The sequence below is a fragment of the Hippocampus zosterae genome, chromosome 11, assembly GCF_025434085.1.
Source record: "Hippocampus zosterae strain Florida chromosome 11, ASM2543408v3, whole genome shotgun sequence".
NCBI lineage: Eukaryota > Metazoa > Chordata > Actinopteri > Syngnathiformes > Syngnathidae > Hippocampus > Hippocampus zosterae.
In genome coordinates this window covers 16,047,601-16,073,654 of record NC_067461.1, presented here as the reverse complement: position 1 = coordinate 16,073,654, position 26,054 = coordinate 16,047,601, and the positions used below count along the sequence as shown (strand labels likewise).

General features: G+C 42.2%; 2 protein-coding genes across 11 annotated transcripts in view; both read left to right on the top strand.

The window, feature by feature from the left end:
• The window catches only part of LOC127610154 (sorbin and SH3 domain-containing protein 1), a 48,077-nt gene extending 34,711 nt beyond the window's left edge, over positions 1-13,366 (top strand). For 5 of the 9 annotated variants that reach the window (XM_052079925.1, XM_052079926.1, XM_052079927.1 and 2 more), the window contains 13 exons: positions 946-2,364; positions 3,887-3,951; positions 4,117-4,287; positions 5,865-5,911; positions 6,405-6,519; positions 6,650-6,775; positions 7,840-8,034; positions 8,197-8,706; positions 9,370-9,462; positions 9,929-10,116; positions 10,511-10,617; positions 10,878-11,893; positions 11,925-13,366. In XM_052079925.1, the coding sequence (XP_051935885.1) occupies positions 946-2,364; positions 3,887-3,951; positions 4,117-4,287; positions 5,865-5,911; positions 6,405-6,519; positions 6,650-6,775; positions 7,840-8,034; positions 8,197-8,706; positions 9,370-9,462; positions 9,929-10,116; positions 10,511-10,617; positions 10,878-10,945 (3,104 nt within the window). In that variant the 3' untranslated portion in view covers positions 10,946-11,893; positions 11,925-13,366. The remainder of the gene's footprint in view (positions 1-945; positions 2,365-3,886; positions 3,952-4,116; positions 4,288-5,864; positions 5,912-6,404; positions 6,520-6,649; positions 6,776-7,839; positions 8,035-8,196; positions 8,707-9,369; positions 9,463-9,928; positions 10,117-10,510; positions 10,618-10,877; positions 11,894-11,924) is intronic. The other 4 variants (XM_052079928.1, XM_052079930.1, XM_052079929.1 and 1 more) reach the window with 4 other exon arrangements.
• A 1,146-nt stretch (positions 13,367-14,512) lies between these two features.
• pdlim1 (PDZ and LIM domain 1 (elfin)) lies at positions 14,513-21,676 on the top strand. Of its 2 annotated transcripts, XM_052079951.1 has the most exons (8): positions 14,513-14,730; positions 15,686-15,837; positions 17,826-17,910; positions 18,513-18,697; positions 19,734-19,879; positions 20,049-20,166; positions 21,074-21,296; positions 21,331-21,676. In XM_052079951.1, the coding sequence occupies exons 1-7, from the start codon at positions 14,638-14,640 to the stop codon at positions 21,258-21,260; spliced, it is 966 nt and encodes a 321-aa protein (XP_051935911.1). In that variant the 5' UTR covers positions 14,513-14,637; the 3' UTR covers positions 21,261-21,296; positions 21,331-21,676. The 2 variants fall into 2 exon arrangements, with proteins under 2 accessions (XP_051935911.1, XP_051935910.1); XM_052079950.1 differs by having other exon boundaries at positions 21,074-21,676.
• The last annotated feature ends 4,378 nt before the right edge of the window (positions 21,677-26,054 follow it).

The following is a 26,054-nucleotide window of genomic DNA, read 5'->3' as shown; positions in this document are numbered from 1 at the left end:
CTTCCACAATGTCCGTTTAGAGGCTCGTGCTCTAAATACATTTACTACTCTAGTCAAATGACAAACACCAGAGGTCCAAACTTCCCCATTCGACTCAGTCACTGTTCACCAGGCTCACTGTAGAACACATTTACCAAAGCTGCCACATGCTCCTGTTAAAAAAACAACAACAAACAAAAGCTTTATCTATCATAATTTTTCAAAAAAACAGAACCTCTTGCTCCATCATGAAGGCATTTTTATTGCAGAATAGATAACTTGCCACATGCTTTGTTTATAATATCAAGCAGACATCTCCCATGTGTGTTTATTAGTACAGCAGATGAGAGGTGGCAGATGGTTCACTTATGCTGCAAACGTGTGTCACAGCTTGTGAAAGTGTTGTGTCATTTCCCGCTCCCATCTGGATCACTATGGATAGTTCAGAAAGCTAGGAGGTAGTTTACCCTGACCAATAATTTGTATTTCCAAACACCCAAAAAACAAGCATTGCCATCACTCATCTTAATGCAAATGAAGGGCATTCATTGGGCATGTTGAGGGAAACGTTAACATGAATAGAAAATAGGTCAAACACAATCATTTTCAATCTTCTTTTGAAAGTATTGATACTGCAGTCAGAGTTTGGATTCCTCCGCAACCTCCATCGCATAACATTTCACTGCATACTCCCATTAACACTTTGTTTCATGTTTATGTTCTCCTCCTTTATGTCAAATCTACTAGCATTTCACAGAGCACAGTTTTTCATCTTACACTGTGCTGTTTCGATTGTGGTCATCTATAACTTGATGTACACTGCATCAAGTCTGCCCTATAGCCTCAATTGAATCAATTGCTTTACTCTCGAACTGTGGCTAATTCTGTTTTAGCGTGTTTGTGCGTGAACCTGTGACCATTGTAATCTAATATTCTGTTTATTCTGTTGTCCTGCATGCTTGCCAGTGGATTATAAAGGTGGGAATGGCTGTTTAGACTCACCCTACCCCTCTAAATATAGTCAATCGTTTCTTGCCAGTCATGCAATAGCTAACCAATGTAAGAGTAAGAAGCCTCTTTCTGCTGCCAAAGCTTGCATACCCCAAATCTTGCCGTCCAAATTCAAGCCCAAACTGCTGCCGTCTGGTGGTGACATCCAAGAAAGCGTCACGCCACCTGTGAAGCAACCCAAAGCGCACAGCTGTGAGGATCTGTACACAAGTACATGTGATTGTGACAGAGCTGGGACAGAGGTGAGGGAGGGGTGTCACTATTCAGATTCCTGTTCTGATGGCCTCAGAGAAGGTTCCCCTGCAGTGAGGAGGAGTGCGTCAGAGTTTTCGAGCCTGTACAAGATCATGCATCACATTCAGCGGCCCAGATCAATGGGCTGCAGCCCCCAAGGGAGCGTCCGCAGCCTGGCTTATCTCTTTGAAGTGGAAAAAGCGAACGGGGATGAAAAGTCAGAAGCTGATGGTGGTAAAATTACACGGGACACCGTTTTGTCACGGGTCACTGAGTTTGAAATGTACATTCAACAGTCCAGTCTGACACCCAGTCGTTCCTCCTCGTTGCCCACGCTTAACTCCAACTACATCCATAGCCCAGAACGTGCTGCCTCTCTCTACCTGCCCTCTGCGGTGTCAGCTGAGAGTCTTTTGGTGGTGGACAACTCCCAGACAGATACCTGCTCTCCTGTGGAGGCAGGTGGAAACGACACAGAGGAGTCCTTTTCACCCGGGAATAAAACTGTGGAGGAGGCAGCCTCCCCCTCAAAGGATGGAGGCCAGGTTAGGGCCGAGTCGGCTTCTTCTGTTGATCCTGAGGTTGTACAAATCTTAAAGAAGAGCTCCACAGAGCAGAACCACTCGGCTCCTAGTGGAACAAAGAGTCCCTCCGCCCTGCCTCCAATGTCTTTCCCACTGCACCACCACCATCTGCACCATATGAACCACCATCACTTCCCCCTTAAACCCCCGAAATGCAAAGGGCCCTGTCCAGCTTCCTACACCCGCTTTACTACTATTCTCAGGCATGAGAGACAGCAAGCCACAGCTCAGCAAGAAAAACCAGCACCACCGGAGAAGAAGACCATGCTGCCTGGGAATCTCTTGCTCATGGGCCCCGCCCCTTTCAGGTTACGGAAGAGCCTCCACTCCCAACATCCTCGGAGAACACTATCGGCCACTAAAGTGATAACAGGCACACAGAGACCCCACAGCACATCTCCTGAGCTCAAACCTCTCATACCTCAGCGTCTGTCCTCCTTGGAGGTCCTGGAGAGGCTGAGTAATGGAGAGGGAGACAATTGTGAGCAGCTGAGTAACGGACAGGGCCTGGACGCCAACGGGAACCTTCTGCAGCCGCTGGCAGCTCACCACAGAGGTGGCTATCTCCATTCCATCAAAACTGTCATCCTCCTCCCTTCCTCTGTGCCTCACTCATTCAGCTCAACACTTCACCTTGTCTCCCGTCTCAACACACCGCCATCCATCTTTATTCTAAGTGGTGCTTTTACAAAGTCACGGTCAAGCCTCCGTGTCTTTTGGCGTGTGGTAGTTGATACTCTTCCATTCAAATGTGAATCACCATGGTTCCAGTATCGCACAAGAGTGACTCTTGGAGGTTGAGGCAGCTTTTTAAAATCGTGTCCTTAGCCTCCTGGTGGCATCAGATTTGAGTCGCACACAAAGCAGTATCCCACCCGATAATACTTCCTGCTTTGTTTGTCCATATAAGCAGGTACACTACTTAATGTACAAGGTAAATAAAGAATATACAGTAATATCCATCCGTCCGTTATCCATAAATATGTTTGTTGTGACCCTTGCTGGTACCCAAAAGGAAACTGCAAATAAGCCGCTGCAGTCAAACGTACCGTAATGGCCCGGATATAAGATGGCCCTGATTATAAGACGACCCCCTCTTTTTCAAGACTCAAGTTTGGAAAATTACTTTTTCAACACCAAATTAATTTTTATACAGAAAATAATTACAGTACATCTGAAACAAATTATTATAACAATATATTTGAGAGAAAAAGCATGTTATTTTGCCTCATTCAAATCTTAATATCTGAACATTATGTAAACTAAAGTGCAATCACATCCGTAAATGAATGGCTTCTGGTTTTTGAAATGTAAATTACAGTACAATAACTTCTCCTCAGCTGCCGGTTAACCTGGCCGATCGACCCACTTTTCTCCAGATTGTCGCTACGTTTCTCCATTTTCTGTTATTTCTTCTGTTATTTTCTTTGATACCGCTATGTATATTTTTCTTCTTCGTGCTATCGCTATTTTTACTTTTATTCTTCGTGACAGAGGTTCACTTTGGCCTGGGGAGTCAAGTTCAGCATTCGCTTCAATGATATCTGGCGCCATCTAGCGTTGTGAATGGGTATAATGTCTAGACCCCGAATATAAGTCGACCCCCACTTTTTCAGTCTTATTTCAATGCAAAAAACACCGTCTTATATTCGGGCCATTACGGTAGTAATCAGACTTTCTAGTTACAAATGTAAAGATTATTGTCTGGAGGCTTGTAGATCAATGCAATCAACAGTACCACAACCTAGTTGCATTTTGGCCAAAGCAAATTAGGGTACTTATTTTTGTTTCCTGAATCTGTACATTTTTTTTTCATGAACACATTTGATCATTCTGTATTCATTCCTTTTCTCCTTTATGCATGCTGAATGGAGTTTGCCATGTGTGGATTTTGGTTTTGTGTGAGAGGGATTATGTTCGTTTAATCATTGTCTAATGCTTATCTTTTGATTTTACTCATTGGAATCAGATATTTGACTGCAATATCATCTTATTCGCAATGTTTTCTTTTCCATTGCGTTTGTCTCGAAGAAGCAAATTCCTCACAGTGTCCAACTCTTTCCGTTTCTTTTTGTTAGACTTATCCCCAGCGCACGGAGAGAGCCAGGATGAAGTGTTGAGGAGGCGTCATGGGGACAAAGAGGTGATTTTTAAATTTTTATTTATTTATTTATTTGCATATATACGTAAGTACTAAAGAGTGTGCTGGAAACTAGAACGAGGAGGCATGTGCTCAACAGCTCTGTTACTGTGTCACATTTTAAGGGGAGCCTTATCTAGAGGGAAAAACAGTCTGTTTCCTTGGCAGAAAATGTTGGAGGAGCAGCGGCGGCTCAAGCGGGAACAGGAAGAGGCTGACATAGCGTCAAGACGTCACACTGGCATCGTTCCAACGCATCACCAGTTCATCACCAACGAGCGCTTTGGAGACCTGCTCAACATAACAGATAACGCAGAGAAACGGAAATCTGGAATGGAGGTACAAATACAGGCCAGGTCTGTTGCAAACAGGAAAAACACCGCAGCTGCTTTGTCAGTTAGCATATGAGTCAGGCTTGGGCGGGAATGGGAAGCGTCGGGATGGCTGATGGTGGGGAACTATTGGGGTTTTGGTGATGTCTTGTCAGCAGTTGGTCTGCATACTTGTATGCCTTTTTCCTGCTGGTCGGAACATTAGTGTGAGCAGCAATAGGAAATCCATTTTTTGGTCGCTGGATTTATAATTGAATCACATTACGAATAGGTAATTGTCTTCTGCATACAGTATAAACTGGACACTCACCATACACAATTCATTAAGTGTACAAAAACGTCTGCTTTTACAAAGATTATACTGGTCAATTTTAATCAACGCAGTCATGTTTATATAAATATTTATTTGTATGGTTGTTTTATAGTAGTTTAGAACTGAAATACACCTTGCTAGCGGGGTTGCTACTATTTCGCCCATTTATGTGGCTAAATATGGATCACCTTCAATCACCTATTTGACAATCTTACACAGGGGTCACCACCCATTTTGAAACTGAGAGCTACTCCTCGGGTTCTGATTAATGCAAAGGGCTTTTATGTTGAGAGAGCATTTGCTCAAACTATTTTTAAATATGTTATTCTTAATAAGGAACGGGGTTTTTTTCTACAATAGTTCAGGAAATCACAATATCCGATCACTGGTGACTTATTTTTAGAACAGGCCTGCGGGCTCCTCATATGATCCTCGGTCGCTACTTGTTACCCTAACCTTGATCTAAAGGCTGAATTTAATGATACTTTTCTGTAGCATCTTCCGACATTGTGCTAATATCCACAATAAATGTGTACTCAGATACTGTAAATAATTCCCTGGTATTACCAGTAGTTTCACTTCTTTCTGTTGCAAGCTATGATTACTCTCCTCTGAGAGGCCAAATAGTACAAATCACCTGGAGAAGCTTGTGACATTTTGCATCCTGTGTGTTCTAAATGACCAACAAATTTTATGTTGTGATCACGACAATAAGCACGAATATGATTTTTAAAAAAACAGGCTTACAGTTAAAGGGGAGATAAAATTGATTTTTTAAGGTTTATAACGGAATTCTCCCCTGTTCACAGTTAAATTTCCTCGTGTTGGCTTCAAGGCAAACAGAGCTGGATTAAGTCTTGTTTATTTCACAGATTCAAATTCGATAACGTTAGCTGCTGAAATGCGGCACTTAATTGCTTTGTGAAGAGGTAGGTGCCGGTGGCAGGAGGAGGTGTTTGTGTTTGGTGATGTAACTTTTGCATCCACGAAACGATTTAATCGTTTTGAAGCTAAAGGCCACTCTCGTGTTTTCCACACTCAAGGCTCTTCTTGTGAAAGCCTTGGATGAGACAGATTTGCTCCTAAAACGAGACAATCTCACCTCACCAGTTACACCATAAATATGCTGTAAAATGTCTATAAGTCCCTGTGGTATTTTCACAAAAGCATGCCACCAACATGTAATGAAGACATCTGGGACCTGTTTTAAATTGTGAACGTCTCCTGTCAACACCATTAATTAATTGTCTCTCCTATGTGTGTCGACACAGAGAACTCCAGCCATGGCACGCTTCGACTTCAAAGCGGAAACTCTAAAGTAAGCGCACACAATCAGAATTTACAATTACAATTACAATGCATGTGAAGGGTAAAGATGATCATTCAAGCATCATACCAACCAATATTTTCCCAGTACAATACATGAGAATCTAAAGCCTCATAATGTTTACCGGTAATTGATCTTGGACTCAGTTTCCCAATAAAGCGTCTTGAGTGATAATCTGAAAGAGACGCTGTATCAAACTGTCCTCATGCATTCACTTGATGTCAATGTTTATAGGAGTAATGGTGTTGGTGTTAGTGTTGGTAGATGCTGGGGCAAGCTGAGTAAATGCCAATGATGTTGTAATTTCCCCGTTGCGGGACAAATAAAAGATATCTTAATGTTATTCCTTAGAATTACACACACATAAAAAAATCAAAAAATCCAACATTGATGTACAGGAGTATTACGTAGTTACTATTTTGTCAAATATAATAGCTGTGATTTTATGTTATTTAGATTAAATCTATCTGCAAAATCTTTTTAGGGAATTACCATTTCAGAAGGGAGACATCGTTTACATCATAAGACAGGTGGATCAGAACTGGTACGAAGGAGAGCACCACGGAAGAGTTGGGATTTTCCCTCGAAGCTATGTTGAGGTACTGTGACTCACGACGCTTACTGTTATTTTATTTGTCTTGTCAGAACTTTTTTTGGGGGGGTGATCCAACTTCTACAATGTTTTTTCTTGCTCAGTTAGACTTGTTATGTGTTCCCCTAATTGCACAGCTCCTGCCCCCCACTGAGAAAGCACAGCCGAAGAAAAGTGTCCCAGTGCAGGTGCTGGAATACGGTGATGCTGTTGCCCGCTTTAACTTCACAGGAGACACGGTGGTGGAGATGTCATTCAGAAAGGTATGACAAAGTAAATGTGTGGAAGCACTTCCAGACATCACACAAAATTCAAGTGAATTGGAGGCACTCATATCAAGTATGCCTGATGATTCAGGATCTGACATTTTTTTTAGCCCAGTTCTGGTGGCCATGTCACAACCAGCACTGGCCCTGATTTAAAACAGTACTTCAAATTCTTAATTATATACCTATCTGAGATGAAATAGTGAAGTGTGTGGTCTCAACGGCCAAAATGCATCCGCGTACAGGGCATCAAACCAGCCGCTGAAAAAGGATTTGCCACAGTCTCCATTAAATGCATAATGTGATATAAAACAATACTTAATAAAATTCATAATTATATATGTGTCGGCCTATCAGTGGATGAACTGGAGAAGCATGTCGTTTTAGTGGCCAAAGTGCACACAAATACTGAGCGTCAGTGGACCATCAATGCAGCTGCTTTCAAAAATATCCACACTCTCCACTTCCCAGTTTATACACCGTAGATATTGTGATTTTAAAATAAAATGTAACAATATTTACAATTATAAATATTCAGGCCTATCTGCCTGTGGATGAAATAGTGAAGCTTGTAGACTCAATGGCCAAAATGCGAGTACATCTGTCGCACACAATGCGCCAGCCAGCAAATGAGGGTGATCAAATATGCGCAGATGAATAAAAGTCAAAATATTGAATATTACATATTCAAAAAGCAAGAGCGTGTTGATTTCATTTCATTTATATATCGCTGGCATCAGGCGGATTCCTTGTGTCTCCAAAATCATCACTTCTCAAGAGACCACAAAAACAGTGTGTTTGATCAATCATTAACATTGCCTCATCAAAGAGAGCAAACCATTTTCAACACTTAAAATTGGTCTATAAGAAGTAAAAATAACACCCACATAGATTTGTAAAAAGACGTGAAATTGACCAAATTGTAACTTTTGAGGTTTCGGCCCAACACCAGTGTGATATGAAATTTGTACTGGTGGCCCGACCTGGTCACATGATGACCCGGCCCATCAGGCCACTCTTAATGTGAGACCCTGTGATTTACAGCCCAAAAATGTGTGCAGGGGGAAAGGATCACGCTGATTCGGAGAGTGGATGAGAACTGGTATGAAGGTAAAATCTCAGGCACAAACCGCCAAGGCATCTTCCCTGTCACCTATGTTGAAGTGCACAAACGACCACGTGTCAAAAATGGCTTGGATTACCCTGACCCGCCTCTCAGCTCCTCGCCACAGCGCAGCACTAATGCCTCCCCTCAGGTAAGGACCCACAACATGACTTCTGAACTTCACAAAGTTCGATTCCATCTCTGTTCACCTTTGCGCACAACTTTTAATTTTCATTCTCCCGTCTTGTCAATGTGTCTCCTCTTTTTTTTTCCATTTTCTTCCTCTCACACCCGCCTCGTCTTCTATAAAAAGTTGTATCGTAATCGCCTGACCACTTCGCCGCTGCCGCTTCCTCGCTCCCCCTGCCGCTCCGTGTCCCCTGAGGTCCATGCCGTGTCCTCCGAGTGGATCTCTCTGACTGTGGGAGGTGGAAGCCCGCCTGCTGCCCCAACCCCACCCTTGCCTCCTCTGCCCACTGTTTCTTACCGCTGCGGCGAATACCTGCCCCCTCCTTACTCTGCCAGCCCTGTGCCACACATCGGCAGCAGCCCATACTGCATCTCTCCCGTGACCTCGCCATCTGCCTCCCCACTGCCCCCGCCGTACCCACCCAGGCCCAATTCCGCCACTCCTTTCCTCACTTTTACTCCTCCTCGGGGGGAGGGCTTCCTGCTTTCCCCACCCTCGGCACATCTGTCTCGTAGCATTAGCCCCTGTGGCGGGCCAGTGTTGGAAGGTTGGCTTAGGGCGGAAGGCGAAGGTGCAGAGGGGTGCGGCGGCAGCTGCGCCGCCCCCGGGAGCAGACAAAATAGCCCTGCACAGGTACCTTCGGCATGGTGTGCCGTGATTATAGTTCAGGCTCACTCTCCGATCTTCAATTTGGTCTTTGCTGACATAGCGCGGCTAACATTTTGGTGTGGAAGACATGTTTAACATGAGTGTTTTGGCCATTGGCTTAGAATAGAAACCTCACCATGGTGCTGACAGTTGCGGGTCTGCATGTTGTGTACAACTAACGCATAAGTGTTAATGGCGATGCTTGTGTTCCTTGATTTTTGAGTTTTCAAAGAAGTCAACATTGATTGCATCTCCATCTGATCATTTGGTGAAGGGTCATTCACACTAGCTGCATATAAATGAGTCGAAAAGAATTTATCTGACTAAAGGATGGCTAAAAATAGGTCTCTTTTCCAAAACACGATAAATGCCAGAAGTCTATCTTGCCATGCCATCCTGTTGAAAACAGACTGTAATTTTTCCAACATGTTCAGACTGAGAGAGATTTTTTTTTCATCGTTGTCAAATTTGCAGCTCTGTGTGAATAAATAAAGTGTCCTTTGAAAAATCAAAATGGATTTAAAACACTTTGGAAAAAAAGCTGTTCAAATTGTTGCAGCAGGCGGATGGAAAGCGTGGTGCGTTCTCTTGGGACGAACGAAGCTGTTATTTATTTTGGAGATTAGTGAGCTGTCCTTTGCCTTGCAGCTTGCGCGGAATGACATTGACCATCATGGGCGGAACTCCAGAAGTCCCGTCGCGCTGTTTGATATCCATGACAACAACGTCAACTCGTTTGCGGTAAGTTTCTTGACCATTACATGTTTGATTTCAATTCTGTCTCATTTAATTTTATTTTACTGTAAAATTCAAACTCATTTCCTTCATTCACCTACTCTGTTTCGAGTCGTCCTTACTAATGCTCACAGTGCTCCTTGACATTGAAACGCAATATTCAAGAGCTGTATCTTTTTTTTTAAATACTGCATGCAAATAACATCTTCTAAGTTCAAATACATGAACTAATATTTCATTTCTCCTGCACATGAACTCACACTAGTGTCTTGCCTTTCCATGCTTTCCTTCCTGGTCCGCACCGTGCTCTGCTCCTCTGTGGCTTTTAACGGATCACTTCCCTTTCCTCCTTTCTACTTACTGGGCCTCTCCTTCCTGCCTCAATTCTGCCACCTCACTCTTTTAACTTCTTTCTCTACTCGCCAACTTTCAACCTAAACCTCTGCTGGGACTCACCTGCTTGTCCTACAAGGAGGCAGTGTGTAATGAGATCTTGAATATAGCTGAGACCTCAGTGAGGTACTGCGGCACGTTGTCCCACCACCCTCTCAACGCACTACATAGACTGCACTCCCATCCCAGTAAACAATCTCTGATCATTTCCCAGCAACCCCTGTCCCAAAGCAGCAGCCCAGAGCCCAGCCGTCTCAACTGTGCAATGTAAGTACGATCTACCAGCATGTACATTTGCATTTCACATCACCGGCATATGGACAGAATTATCGCGACATGAGGTCATTACATCTATAGAAAGTGTACATGGCATCATAAACGGAGGTGCTCCCTTCTTTGCAGCTATAATATCATGGAAGATTAAGGTGTTTTATTCCAAAGCATACCACAGCATTTGTAAAGGTGATGGATTGAGTTGGCATGTATGGCAGCTAATCCGACATTCTCACCGGTATTTATTTTCGAGGTGAATGCTGTCCAAAAAAGCCATACGGTGTTCATGATGTGATTTGTCATTGGTTTGACTGAATCTTCTTCACTGGTCTCAAGTTGTCTTTCTTCGCCGTAATGTTTACCAGTGTCCTCCTCTGCTCCGCTCCAGTTTCCAAGCTCTGTACAGTTATGCCCCACAAAACGAAGACGAGCTTGAGCTGCAGGAGGGAGACCTCATCAGCGTCATGGAGAAGTGTGATGACGGCTGGTTTGTTGGTATGTACCGCAGGCCTCACATTCCTGACAAATGCAGTCAGTCTTACTCTGTTTCAGAGTGTGCGATTCTCCTGAATGAGGTCTGCAACCCTGTAATGCGCAAGTGTCCCGATTTATCACTGCACTGCCATAGCATGTTACTTCAAAAAAGTGCTGGATTCGTCTACACAGACATTTCTCACACTTTGTATTCACACTGCTCAATGTCTTCTGTGCACTAACAAAGCAGAGCTCTGATTCTCGTTTCTGTTTTTTTACAGGTACCTCAAAGAGGACAAATCAGTTTGGGACTTTCCCTGGGAATTACGTGAAGGAGGTGAAACTGTAAAGTGTTGAATCTCAACTGTTACACACACTTGCCTGTCAAGCTTTGGATATCGAGCATGGCTGTGGGTTAGCGTAGATATTTAGTCAAAATGATTTGTTCATTCTAAAGAATGTAAAATTGCACAGTGAAGGTGGTTGTATACTCAATGCCCAAAATACAGCATGGTGTATATGTTAGACACATGCCGATCTCCTATGAGTATATTCTTTATGAAAATCAATCACAAGCTTCCAATCTGTGAGTGTCATTTACACTACACGCGTTTATGTCAGCAACTGCGACAACATTTTCAGTTGACAGAAAGTGGCAAAATGGCCGGCCTATGAAATGGCTCAAAATGGGTAGATTTTGCTGCTGTTGAACTCATATTCCACAAACGCACTATCAATTAGAATATCGTGTTTAGAACTAGATGAGGTGTGTAGTTAATATTATTGTAAAGAAAATTTGGGGGTTGACTTCACCTTTTGAGGTCAAAAGTCAGCACTGGCCAGATAATTCACAGCTCAAAATGCATTCATTGCTGTTTCTATATAGTGTGGAAGTTTAACACAGATAATATTTTACACAACCTTTATCACACGCCATGTGCATGCTTAGAAGCACTTTTTCCAAATGTGCGGTTGTCTTCTATTTTCTCTCAACCACCAGGTCAAGGACATTTAAATCATATGTTGAAGTGGTAAACAGTCTAAATAATGCAAATAATTTCAGACACTTTATTTATCATTTTATATATTTTCTTTTAAAACATTAACATGTTTGCTGACGCCATGATGCCTTCAAGGTAGTGGTGGTAGACACCTTGATCCATTGCAACCGCAGGACTGGCGTTGCAGCATTTAACTTCCTGCTTGGTCATTTTGGGAAATTCCACCAAACCACATCGCCGCAGGATTATGAAGCTTTTGAAGCAGACAATGTGTCTCAGAAAATAATGATTTGAAAGTATCGTGAGATTCAGCACCCTTCTTGATAGGATTATTTATGTTCCGGTCGTGTAAATGTGTACAGCTACTTAAGAGGCCTTTGAAATATGGATACATATATTTGTAACTCCCAACGTTTAGTTTTCAAACTGATTGGAATGGTCTAGTCAGCGTTAGTGCTGCATGCGCCGTAAAAGAAGCCAAAATCACATTTGAAACGCTGTCATCCAAAAGCCGGTATAGTGACTGTGATTTCCTACTTCCCTTTGAAAAACGGCAGTCCGAGCATTATAGGATGGTACCCAATTCCGTTGTCCTTCTCAAATTCCTCACCGGCACTGAGGTGTCCTCAACAAGCTGTATATTAGCACTCACATTCATTCTTGTTGTTTCAGATGTATATAGGGCAGTTGAAAAAAAAAGTCTCAATATTTATACTGTATGGATGTTGATGAGTAAATATCTAATCAAGCATTGCCAGACTATCAGTAGCCCGTCAGTATTATACGGAGTATGGAAGCATCACAGCGTATTAGCTACATTTGTGCAGTGATGAGTGTCACGCCATATGGATTGATTGCATATTTAACAAGACCCTGTAGCGATCTGCACTTTGTCCTCATTGATGTGTGTTTCTTGAGGCAAAAATCAAGCGTGTGTTCCTGACCGTTGTCACAATGACTACAATTTACTGTATTATGAGTGTGCCTGTTATAGAACTGATGGACTGTTCTGGTATTTTGTCACCTCACAAAAGCATGTTTTATTCTGTGCCGCTGGCCAAACCGTTTGTTTAAATTCTCATGTAACTCAAGCTCATCATCAATGTTATTTTTGTTTTGTTGGGAGACAGCTGACCTAAGGCGCTCTCCTGTGACAGGACTATAGGAACATGACTGTGTAAAAATCAACTTCAACACACAATAAATGTATGAATGTATGATATTTGAATGTGATCCAGTGTACGCAGAATATGGTTAAAGGTCATTTTGAGTTACCACAGAACATAAGAAGGATTGTAAATATGTATAATAAGAAATCGACTATATGATGAGAGCATCAGATGGAGCTTTCAGTCACATGCAGCGTTTTATCAACCTGAAGGATTTTGCCACAGTGTGGAATGTTACCGAGCACAGAAAATTTGATGCACATGAACATTACGCTGCCATTTGTGAGCTCATAATGCCTTACGTTTGATACAAACGTGTGCCTCATTTTCATTCATGAATATTTCTGAAATCCATGACATATTACACTTGCCCTGCTTTACCCATGTAGTTCTAGTCTCTGTGGTCGGAGTACATTCACAGAGATCGTGTCGATTACTGTGCAAGTATCAATCGTGTGACAAAATGATTTCAATGATTATGTTGTGACACACATGATTATTTGTTTGTGACACACAACCTGCAACAAGTTTGGTCTGTTTGCTTCAATTTGCAGTGCTGTTACATTGACAATATTAAAATAAAGATGCTATACACTGCTATGACTTTGTTATTATGCAACATTTAATCAACTTTTCCAAACCATTGTATTAACAAAGCATAGAATCCTTGCATTGTTTGTAGGTCATTGTTGGAAAATTCTCTTTGTGCATGTCCCATTTCAGTGCTCATCTTCATCAGGGCCACAGGTGAGATTAATCTGATTTTGGGTGAGAGGCAGGCCACAATTCACATTCAAATTCTAGTCCACACTTTAGATCAATTTATACCACACCGCTTGCATATTTTGGAAGAATTCCGAGTTTCTGGATTTGAACCTACACTGCTCAGTAAACATAACTATTAACTTTTGTTAAAAAAAATAATAGTTAAAATTAAGTGGTCCAATCATGTCACCTGACACATTTATTTTCGCATTTATGTCAGTTGAATGATTTGTGTTTAAATCTGTTCCACTCCAAAATAACACTTAAATTGAGTCCTCTTGATTTGTTCGTAAACACACACACAGACACACTTACATCACACAAGAAAAACAGTCTTCTTTAGCGTGGATGAGCTTTCTCACTCCATTTGAACAGCAATCCTGGAAGGAATTCAAGAAATGGGAGCGGCACATTCCACATCCTGGGATTAAAGCTCTACCATAAATGGTAAACTTGTATGGAACACGAATGACGGCACCCACAGGCTTGTCGAGCCTGCTTCAAGCGTGTCTCAGATCGTTCATGGTGCAGAGGAGTTACTCTGGAGCATTTTCACGACCATAGTTTGCGAAACGACCATGCGCCTTCAAATGAAAGTTTACGATTTCAATCAATTACAATCAAAGTAAACAGGTCTTGCAAAAATATAAAGCAAGCGGTTAACTAATGATGAATGTGTTCCAAATTCTAAAGCGTTGCATGCATGCATGGCTGCATGCGTTTCAACACAGCAAATTGACTTATTCGAGAAAAAACAAAAATTAAAAATCTCTTCTCAAATGACCTTTTATCCTTTGCTATTGAAAAGATGTCCAGTTGAAGAAACGGAGGTTTCCGGTTTACTTGCGTCACGTGACCGGGTGAGTTTACGCAGCATTTGTCAATGGCTAAATAGACGATCCTCGAATATTGCCTGAACCGTTTCCCAAACCTGGCCGTCCCAGGAACCTGAGGCCCCGCCCCTCTAATACCTCTGCTCCGCCCCTCGTAATGCCTGCAGGGCTCCTGCCCATTGATCACCTCAGAGGTCGTTTGCCCGAGCTGCAGGAGCGAGTGGGAACTATTTTGAACGCATCGCGTCGTGAGCAGGTCAATTGACGTTAGTTATGCCTCTGCGAGTGGTGGTACAGGGTCCTGGGCCATGGGGATTCAGGCTGGTCGGAGGAAAAGACTTCGAGCAGCCGCTGACTATTTCCCGGGTAAGTTTGGGTGGCTAACTGCTAATCACAAATTGCGTCAAGCACACCTGAACTTGTCCGTGGGGGACCGTGGTGGACTGAAACGCACTTAACTAACTGGCTCAACTAGATAATTAACAAGCGGCTAACTGAGGTGACGTGTCGTTGAATTCATTGTGCGTTCTATTTGCTAGTGTTCAGTTTTTGGCTCGTTCTGCAAGTGTTTTTATATAACGTTGCGCAAAGAAGTGAATATTGAGTTTCTGTTTTTGTCTTGATGTTTGGAATTGCGAACTTGGGAGTTTGAGCAAAATACAGGTCCATACAGACTGTGTATGCTGAAACTCAGTTGAATAGATTTGAAAAACGTTTTTGTTCAGAGGTTCGAAACACATCTCCAGCCCGAGCGTACACTCCTGGCTCACATTGGGACTTTTTCTTTGATTTTGCCCTTCTGATCACCAAAATATTAGGCAGTTCACAAAATGATTCAATGAACTTGTATATCCCTACAAACTCAAACTATAGTAATGAAAATCCTTTCCGATTATTGACAATTAAAACAAGCATTTTGTGTCTTTCAAGAGGTCGAATTTTAATCGTCTGTCCTGAAGGTTGTGGCCAGTTAGTGTGAATACAGTATGTTTTAGTCTGTTTATTTTAGTCGAGTGGTGGCTGCTATTTTTGCGTCTCAGAGCTCCGTCCTCCCCACCCAAAAAATATGATTACGGATTCCTGAGCTGTGCCAAGTTTCTTGTCGTCAGGGCTTTATTTTCAATACTGTCTGCCTTCCAGCGCACTCTGCCTATGTGTTTGTACTGTAAACAAACAATAACACAGATTCAGGTCAGTGTGTGACGGTCAATTATCTTGAGTACAGCAGTGTATGAAAGCTTCTGTTGAAATTAGAGATTTGGCACAAAAAAAAACTCGCACAATAATCATTTATTGTTCTTCACTTGTCTCTCGAATGCAGGTGACGCTTGGAAGCAAGGCAGCCGAGGCCAATCTCTGTATCGGTGACGTGATCTTAGCTATCGATGGTGAAGCCACAGACAACATGACTCACTTGGAAGCACAGAACAAAATTAAGGGCTGCATACAGGAGATGGCACTTTCTATAGACAGGTAAGAGATCATTCAGATGATTACACTTTATGAACATTCATGAAAACGACAGCTAACTCCTAGGTGTGACGCAATCTTTTAAATCTCATAAAGAGCATTCTTTTACGCTGCCCTTATCATGTTTAAAATATCTCGTGAGATTTTTATTGCAATACAGTGAACAATTGATCACGGCCCCAACCGCAGTAGGTGAAAATCTTCATTCTGGATACATAAACATTTATTTGTTTGTTTGTTTGTTTGTTTTACCCCTCCTCAAAACTGTGAAAACACTTAAACTTAGTCAAACTTACTTTTCCATTGCATCGCTTCTTCCAAATAAGAGCAGAGCATGCTTACATCAAGCTTCTGTCACTCCGTGCTGAGGTTTTTGGTAAAACGGACGTATAAAACAAAAGATAATTCATTCATTCATCTACCGTACCGCTTGATCCTCACTAGGGTTGCGGGGGGTGCTGGAGCCCATCCCAGCCGTCTCCGGGCAGTAGGCGGGGGACACCCTGAATCGGTTGCCAGCCAATCGCGGGGCACACAGAAACAAACAACCATTCGCACTCACACTCACACCTAGGGACAATTTAGAGTGTTCAATCAGCCTGCCACGCATGTTTTTGGAAAGTGGGAGGAAACCGGAGCACCCGGAGAAAACCCACGCAGGCCCGGGGAGAACATGCAAACTCCACACAGGGAGGCCGGAGCTGGAATCGAACCCGGTACCTCTGCACTGTGAAGCCGACGTGCTAACCACTGGACTACCAGGCCGCCCCAAAAGATAATTAAATATTGTATATCGTAAGGATAAGAGGTGTAGAAGATGAGATGTTGAAACACCAAAACGTGAAACCAAACCATAGAAATTTGTGTGATCAAAGTCCGTTAGTTTAATGCTAACATACTATGAGAAACCAATTGACAGGCTAAAGGAAATTTGTTTAGCTTTTAAGATAATTGAAAACCTGACACCAACTCTGTCTTTCTCACTCACAAACATAGCAGACAACAATATGCACAGGGATATATCTGCTTTGTGCTGACGACAACTATTAATTTATGCAGATTAGTTGGTAGCCTCTTCATGTTAAATATACTGCATCTTGTCCAGTAGACCTCCTGTAAGAGTTTGGTGTAGGTTCCGCTCATTGCACAATGTGGAATACACTGCAGCCGTGCAACTCTAAATTCGGGCTTCCTTCAATGTTGTAAAATCATATTCCAAAAAAATGCTTGAAACACATTTTTAAAACGTTTAGTCCAGTGGTTCTTAACCTGGGTTCGATTGAACCCCAGGGGTTCGGTGAATCGGTCTCAGGGGTTCAAGGAGCCTCTGCCATGGAGGTGAAGACACACCCGATTCAACATGTCAATGAGTTATGGCACGCTCGCTTGGCCGTCACTGGCTGCAGATTATCACATTACATTGCTTGTCCAATCAGTGATGTGGGAAATTTACCTTAGCTCGGTCGTCAACGTGTGACGGACGTGATTGTACGTTGTGTGATTTTTTTTTTACAATGTTTTAATACATGCTAACTCTGTTGAGCAAAATAAAAAAAAAAAACGTGCTCAGACGAATATGTATCACAGAACGTGATGGGACTCAGTGTCCTAGCTGCATCATTTGTCATGCCAAGTTGAGCAACTCTAGTCTCTCACCGGCAAAACTGAAGGTACACTTCTTGAATCCAATTTTTTTATTTTTCAGTAAGGGTTCGGTGAATGTGCATATGAACTGGTTGGGTTCGGTCTCTAACAAGGTTAAGAAACACTGGTTTAGTCAATCCCTACCACAACCGAGTCTACTTTAGGATAAAAAGTAAGCTAAAGCGATACACTGAGGAAGTCAAGCCACAAATTATATAGGCTAGGATCATTTCATTCAAAGGCACCGGTGTTTTGTGTTTCTGTGTCAATACACCTACATCAGTGTGATGGCTATTTATAAATGACTATTGCCCCACAATAAACATGATCATTCCCCTATGTTTCAGATCAGAAAATAAGTTGTGGTCGCCACTCTCATCAGAAGAAGGAAAGCCGCATCCCTACAAGATGAATCTTGCATCAGAGCCACGGGTGCGTGTCTGCAGTCTCAACATCTAAACTGGAACTTGCATAATGACTGTTTCTCCCCTGTCATTTAGAGGGAAATCATCATATCAACTTACCGGTAGCCATATAGTTTTCTGCGAGTCTGAACAGTTTCCGCACCGCACCCTTCCAGCCAACGATGAAGTCATTGTTTACTTCCCAACAGGAGGGTTTCCTAGACGACAGTAGTTTATCTGCCAAGCTCTGACGCAAGACTCAGTTCCTGTCTACTGAGTGGAAAGCAAAGGCCAGTGGGATGTGTCGCAGGCTGCGTGTCCTCCACAGGCCACCCTATTTAGTTGCTGTGCAGTTTTGTCACAAACACGCGTGTTGAATGCATGTATGTGATTTGTCACGTGGATGCCTTTTCACTCGTTTATTTGTTCAAACGATTGTGTCGTGACCTGCTTGATCTGTGACTCGGCTTGCTGTCAGTCTGTTCTGTAATTTCCCTATGGGATGCTTAAAACATGATCACATTGCTGTGTTGCGCCCCCCAAAAAATGATCGCCTTGTTTTCCATCTGTTACACACTTCTCTTCGTCGGTTTCACACAAAGCTTTAAGATTGTTGTCTTTCTTTTGCAGGAAGTGAAACAAATAGGCTCCGCCCACAACAGGAGTGCTCTGCCATTCTCTGGTTTTGGTTCCAAGGTTGTGACCAACCAGTACAACAACCCAGCTGGCCTTTACTCCTCAGAGAATATCCAGAACTTCAACTCGGCTGTGGACGAAGTCAAAACCTTGACAACCACCAACGAGTCCGAGACTGTGTAAGAACAAACCCCGATTTATTTATTCATTTATTTTTTTTAACGAAAAGTCCTTATTAGCGGTATAGCTCCGCTTATTCAAGATTTGGGGTTGGTATCACCCCCTCCCACCAATGCAATGGGCATAAATTATTCACAGTTTTTTTTCCCCCTGCTGTTTGAGGGCGTGCTCTGTCCCTATCGCTCACAAATACCAGGGTCTGCTGTATATGAGGAAAAGATCAAATATTTCTAAATGCTCTGAACCCTCCAAAGGGTTAAAAGTGGACTTAAACCAAGGGTTTTGGGGTTTTAGTGTGAGGGTGCGTCGTGGTTTAGGATGCTGGATGCTGAGCTTTCACAATTGCAAGAGCATCTGCTATAGCTGTGATGCATTTTTCAATCCTTTTGTCACAAGTCATTTCTGTCATTAAAATTTCGTTAATGCTGTTGGTTGGCGGCCCGGTAGTCCAGTGGTTAGTGCGTCGACCTCACAGTGCAGAGGTACTGGGTTCTATTCCAGCTGCGACCTCCCTGTGTCGACTTTGTGTGTTCTCCCCCAGCCTGCGTGGGTTTTTCTCTGGGTACTCCGGTTTCCTCCCACATTCAAAAAAACATGCATGGCAGGCTGATTGAACACTCGAAATTGTCCTGAGGTGTGAGTGTGGATGGTTGTTTTTCTGTGTGTGCCCTGTGATTGACTGGCAACAAGTTCGGTGTGTCCCCCGCCTACTGCCCGAAGACAGCTGGGATAGGCTGTAGCACCCCCCATAATCCCTGTGAGGATCAAGTGGATCGGAAAATGGATTGGTTGATGGATGCTTTTGGTTTCGATATTATTTTCTGTCTACTAAAAGCATTGTTTGCCTTTGAATTACATTTAGTCCAAAGCAGTCTCCTGTCCTAAATGTTGTTGGCCCGCTTTTGCATCATGCTAATGTAAAGCAGTGTCATGTCAACACGCAGAAAGACCCTGTGTAACATCTTGCCTTGAAAGGATCTTCTGTTTGTGGTTCGTTCAAACGTATACAATAACTTGGTTGACACCTCATTGCAGAGCTGCAGATCCAGAAAAGTCCACCAAGCGACCACCTATAGTGGCTGATTCAGAGGTCTATAAAATGCTGCAGGAGAACCAGGAGTCACATGAGCCCCCCCGACAGTCTGCTTCCTTCAAAGTGCTTCAGGAGATTCTTGAGACGGGTACGAATCCGATTGACTTTCACTTTAACGTTTTCAACCGCCAGTGTTAACAGGTTTGATTGCACTTAATATTCTCCACTAAATGTAAATAACAGGTTATCAGTTTTATGTAATAAGGAGCTGAGGTAACAATGCAAAGTAACACAAAAGTGGTGGTTGATGTTTGTAGGTAATTCTGACAGACCAACAGGGTTCAGGAGTGTGAAAGCTCCAACAACAAAGATTGGCTCCTCCATTGGAAATGCTGAGAAGCTTCCCATCTGTGATAAATGTGGATCCGGGGTTGTGTAAGTATTTAAGCCTAAAAAAAAATTCTCTCCATGTCATTAAATTTTCAAGCTGGCAGACTCACCTGTTCAAATATTCTACTCTGGCGCCACCATGCGGCTAATTGCAGCCATGCTGGTTACCTTAAGTACAGTACAGTATCATGTCTTGATATGTATGCTTTATTTGCAAATTTAAAAAGTCCATACAGTTCTTGCCCAGGTAAAGATATTCTTTCACTTATACGGTTACCTCTCAGTATGACAATGTCACTCTGTATGAAGTGCAAGCAATTTAGCCCAAGGCTCAAATTAGAAACGCAATAAATTACAAATAAATTCAATAAAACACATTGATTGCAATGACGTTAATGATGAAAAACAAAGCAGGCTTTAATTGATTAGAATTAACAGCAGGTTTTTTTTTCTTTCAAATGCTAGTTAAGTCCCCGGAGAGAGAAAAAATAGTTTTGGGTCAAGGGTGAGTTTGGAGCTTATTTGGGCTGTGGACTACATCCTGGATTGACAGCGAGTCAATCAAAGGGCTCTCCCATTATCAACAGTAATAATAATAATAATAATGATGATCTATCACAAACCACTTGTGTACACATCAATCAGTGAGGCAAGTGGTTTGGGACACCTACAATAAAAACTGTAAATGAGTCACAAACTTAAATTTGAGAGGCTGCTGTGAAAAATCAACCAAGAATCACTGCCGTAATGCTGTGGTCATTAAACCTTTTGTAATATAATAATTGTCAGAAAAAGTAACACTTGATCAAGCAGCCACAAATCGGTGCTTTTGTTATCTTTTTTTCTGCTATAGTTAATTTGCACTGCTTATGCTATTTTATTTCAATTGGAGAGGAAAGTGAGCCCAGTTCATCTTGGAGTGGAGGTTGAATTGTTGACTTTTGTGACTCAGAGGGATGATGGTGAAACTGCGTGACAAGTTCCGACACCCTGAGTGCTACACCTGCACAGACTGTGACGTCAACTTGAAACAGAAGGGACATTTCTTTGTGGAGGACCAGATCTACTGCGAGAAGCATGCACGCGAGCGAATGACCCCGCCCGAGGGGTACGACGTGGTCACGGTCTTCCCCAAGTAGAGGGATCAATGACCTCAGCCTCAGACTGCACGCTAGTTTTTTTTAAGACAATTCAAGGCATTTAGTTTCTACACTCTTCTTGTGCAGACACTGGAAGAGGAGATGGAACATGTTGATTTGCACACAAGAGCTTTGGCATATGCAATACCTAAAGGCTTCATATTTTTTAATTCCAGTAAATTCCTGTTTTGCCACTGATTTGAATGATGATTAGTCCAGTATTCACAGGAAAAGGACCACTGTTTTTGTAGACGTTTGTTTTATAATACTTTTTTTTTTACCCCTGGGAACAAGGGACACAGTTTGACAACACACAAAATGCATAATTTTTGTATTGTTTTTATTGAATAAGATGATTATGCAAAACTATTTCAAAAACATTTTCATATCAATGGCAAATAAATATTTTCGTTTAATTAGTCGCCTTTTTGTTCTTAATTTGGTCACCTCTGTCAAAGAAGTGCCCGTAAAACTAAAGAAAGTGCTATATCTTCAGCAAGACCGATCCAGTAGCTAAAAAATAAAGCACATAAAAAGGTGAAGTTATTCATATGATACAAAATAAATAAATAGCCACTTGTAAATGTTTTTGCACCCACTAAGTGTGAAAGTGATCGTACAAATTATTAGAATTTTATTGCCACTAATACCTGAGCTGTGTTTCACTGTAGCGTATGTTGGGATAAAAGGTTGGTGAGGCACAACAGTTTTGATCAGAATGTGCCAAGTGAGCCTCGGCTCCATGTGGACAGGCCAAGCTGAGGGCAGGCAGGTAGTCGACATTGTGTTCCTGTTGCTCGATACGTAGAGTCGCAGTCAGGGCCCAGATGTAGTTGTGGGCAAACCGCAGAGTTTCTATCTTGGTCATTTTGGCATCTTCAGGCAGAGCTGGCAATATGTTTCTGAGCGTGTTCAGAGCAGAGTTGAGGTTGTGCATCCGGTGGCGCTCTCTGTCGTTGGCCTTCACCCGGCGTCTGCCCCGCAGTGCGGATTGTACACATTTGCTTTGCCACCTTTCATTTTGACGAGCATGTTCACTGTAGTCTTTTGCGTTGTGGGCATTTGGACAACTGCGTGTCACTGGGCTGCTGGATGTGTGCACGTCACTTCGCCCACAGTGCTCTTTGGAAAACATCCTGTTGAAATTCACTGAAATCGTTACACATGGTCCCGCTTAATTTAACAGTACATAAAATCAGTACATGTTCTGAAACATTTTAGCAATTTCCACCTTACAACTGGGTGTGATTAATTATCAATGATTAATTTATTGGCTTAAACATGAGTATTCAGAACAAAATGGTACATCTGTACAATCTAGTACAAGAGATTTATTACAAATCTTCAGAAAATAATGTTTGGTTCAGCTGGCATGAAGATGACGCAACGTGTATTATTGTGAGATTAGTTACTGTAGACGTACAATGCATCATACTGAACACAATAAAACTAAAACATTTTTTTTATTCTGGCTTTGTCAATCAAAAGTGACCATTGTATTGTTTTTATAAACCTTTATAACGTTTATAGGAGCCATGTGCGCGAATAAAGAAAAGATACGACACGTACCTGCATGTGGCAACAGGAGGCAGCAGACTGAGTGCTAGATGCGCATCCCTGTCATTTTATAAGGCCTTTATCTTATCTTCTTGTGCGCCTGAATCAACAGCGTGTGTCGGATGGCCAATCAGCTTTCAGGCAGCGTGCCTTGCGCCCTCTCCCCGTCATCTGCCTCACTATTTTCCTCTCTTTGTGTTTTTGCGTCTTGGAGAGAGCAACGCGTGCAAGAAAAAATATTTTGACTTAAATGGAATGAAACGGATTTAGCTCGATTGCTAGACTTTCTATTAAACTTGTTGAACTTTGTTTAGATTTGTTTTTCAAAACACGGAGCTGTATAGTGTTTAGTAATTTTGACCCCCCCCCCCCCCCCTGCCCTTGTTTGATGACTGAGGGTCATATTTTTAAATTTGGGGTCTTCAGTTCTGAGTATACAAAATGAACTACAGTTGAGTGTTGATTTGTAATGTACAGGTCAGCTGAACTTGAGACCTTAAATGAGGAAAAGCTTTTGAAACAACGCTATTTATCACTGTTACCATAAATTCATTCATCCAGGTCATCTCTTTCATAAATCAATCGCACCTGGACTACTCTGTTAGTCTTAAAAGACGGATAAGAGGCAAAACGTCTCCCAAAAGACAGAAATACCGAATATTATTTCGAATGTGATGTTGAGTTACGACACGTCATAATCGCTTAATGTGGTTTGACGTATGCTGATGTGACGGTGCATTTTACGCACTCGGATGGAACAATTACGAGCCCAGCAATAGATAAAACGTAGTCCTCAACTAAACGGAAAGCTCGGCGGCTAATTCATAAATGAGACAAAATCCAGCGAAACTCGGACGTTGCTTTGAAAATAAACTAGCTCTGGTCATTACCCTAACGTACTGTATTTACGATGCGTACAACGCACCCGCAAAATGGCATAAGCTAATAAATATCAGATGCTTTTATTCTTGCTTGAGACTTCACGTATAGCACGTTACAAACAATGCATATGAATCGAAATTATATATTGATCTGACCATAAAATATATTAACATTTCAAGCCAACGCCACCCATAAAGCATTGGAGCGCAACTGTTGTGAGTTGGTCAAAGGTTATTACGCGTGGGTGCCAGCCAAAAATACCGTTTGGAAATGTGAGCCGTGTTGTTGGACTATAAATGGTTGTTCCTATGTGACACGACCAATTCAACTCGATTCCTACAATGATGCAAGCCATGCGTAAAGAGACCGCAACTGAAAGATATCGTCACTACTTCAAGCCACGCAGTGCAAATAAATCTTAACTATGTGACACGACCAATTCAACTCGATTCCTACAATGATGCAAGCCATGCGTAAAGAGACCGCAACTGAAAGATATCGTCACTACTTCAAGCCACGCAGTGCAAATAAATCATAAACAAGTTAGATTTTCCTTAAAGTACATGAACTGTCACTTGAAGTCTTGAATTTATTTGTGTTGTGCGAGAGGTGAGGGTCTGCTTACCAGATATTAAACATAATTGCTGGGTTAAGGCTAAAATTATCCTCAACATTCTGTCCAAATATGTGTTTTGGGAACAATCTGATCGCCGTATGCTTTCAATAAAGTCGACAAATACACGGGCGAGATACGAGACGTCCTCTTTGAAATTGTAAAAGGCACTAAGACTCTAGGGTAAACGTAATACCCCCACTTAACAAATAATCAAAGATGTCATATCCATATTGTGATATGACAGACAGGTGTTAGTTTAAAGGAGTCTTTTTTTGTTTTATTACTGCGCTGTCTTATCCTGCTTGTTATGCTAAGTGTGGGCACACACACAAGCACCCGTAAAAGCAGATATGACAGCAAAGTTGGTACGAAAAGTGATTTCACAATATTTAACAATACAAATGCCCAATCTCCAGAGCAGGTGATACCTGCACGATGCGCCTGGTTTATACTGCCCGACTGCTTCACGCTCTCCTTTGCTTATTTATTAAACCAAATCTATTTATTATTTTAGCAAACAGAAGTAACAGGTGGGGCTTTATTTTCGTCTTCAGCTTTTTGTTTGAAGGACGTTTTGAGAAGGCCAATCCAAGTCCAACAACTCGCTGACCAGATTGTTATCAGGGACGCCTCTGAATGCGTCCCCCGCCCCCTCCTCACGCTCCTTCTGCCTAAGAGCTGCCGGGAGAGAGAAAGGGAAAGGGAAACTTCTTCAAGAAAGAGAAAACATCTTAAAAAACATTTAATTGCAACCCGGATGCCATATGTACAGCTCTTGTGAAACCCTTCAACAATGTGACTGTCTTTTACAAAGTATGGAGTGCGTCTTTGGAGACGTGTGCGCTTTTGGAGAGGTGCGCGCGTCGTGACCGGAATGACCCTGAAAACACTTTACACAAAGACGAATTCACTTTTAATGTGCTTTGGAGTTTCCTTTCACAAGCAATGCATTGTGCATCTCACCTCATCTTTTGAAGCCAGTGTACACCAATTACAGGAAATAGCCGTCCTCTGGAGGGGTTTTGTCTTTATTTTGTTCAAGCTTAAGGACACGTGAGGCTGCGCGTTCACAAAGATGCATTTGCGTCTTGACCAATTTCTGATTTTAGTTGATGGATTTGGTTCGTGCTTAAAGTACCAAGGGTGCTGTTCACATCTCAAAGACCGAAATAAACACACACTAAATACTCTTATTCTTCCCAAACGAGTTTAATACTACTTGCAAGCAGGATAAGCGTCACGTGCTTAAATGAATAACTTCGCAGTGGATTGAATGTAAACTGAATTTTTTTAAGGCAGGAATTTGGATGCATTCTTAAGCGTCACTAGGATGTACAGGATTAGAAATAATATGTTGTGGTATGTGTCAGAATCAGAATCCTCTCGATTGACCAAATATGTTAAAAACGCACAAGAAATGTGTTGCCAGTTGGTGGTGTCGCTGAATGTACAAGCAAAGACAGTCTAAGACAAATATTACATACATTTAAGATAAATACACTAATTTACAAAACAAAGCGCTGTCATGATTGTACATTGAAAAAGACCCAAAAGCACCAGGTTATTCGGTGACTCGAACGTGCAGTCACCAGCTTTCTCCAAAAGGAGGCAGTGTAGAACATACAAAAAGGAGTAGAGTACTGTGTTTGTGAAGGAAGAAGTGGACTATAAAAAGGTTTCCTGACGTAAATATACTACGTGCCGTGTTGTGTGAGTTTTTGGTAAAAAGACGTGAAGTG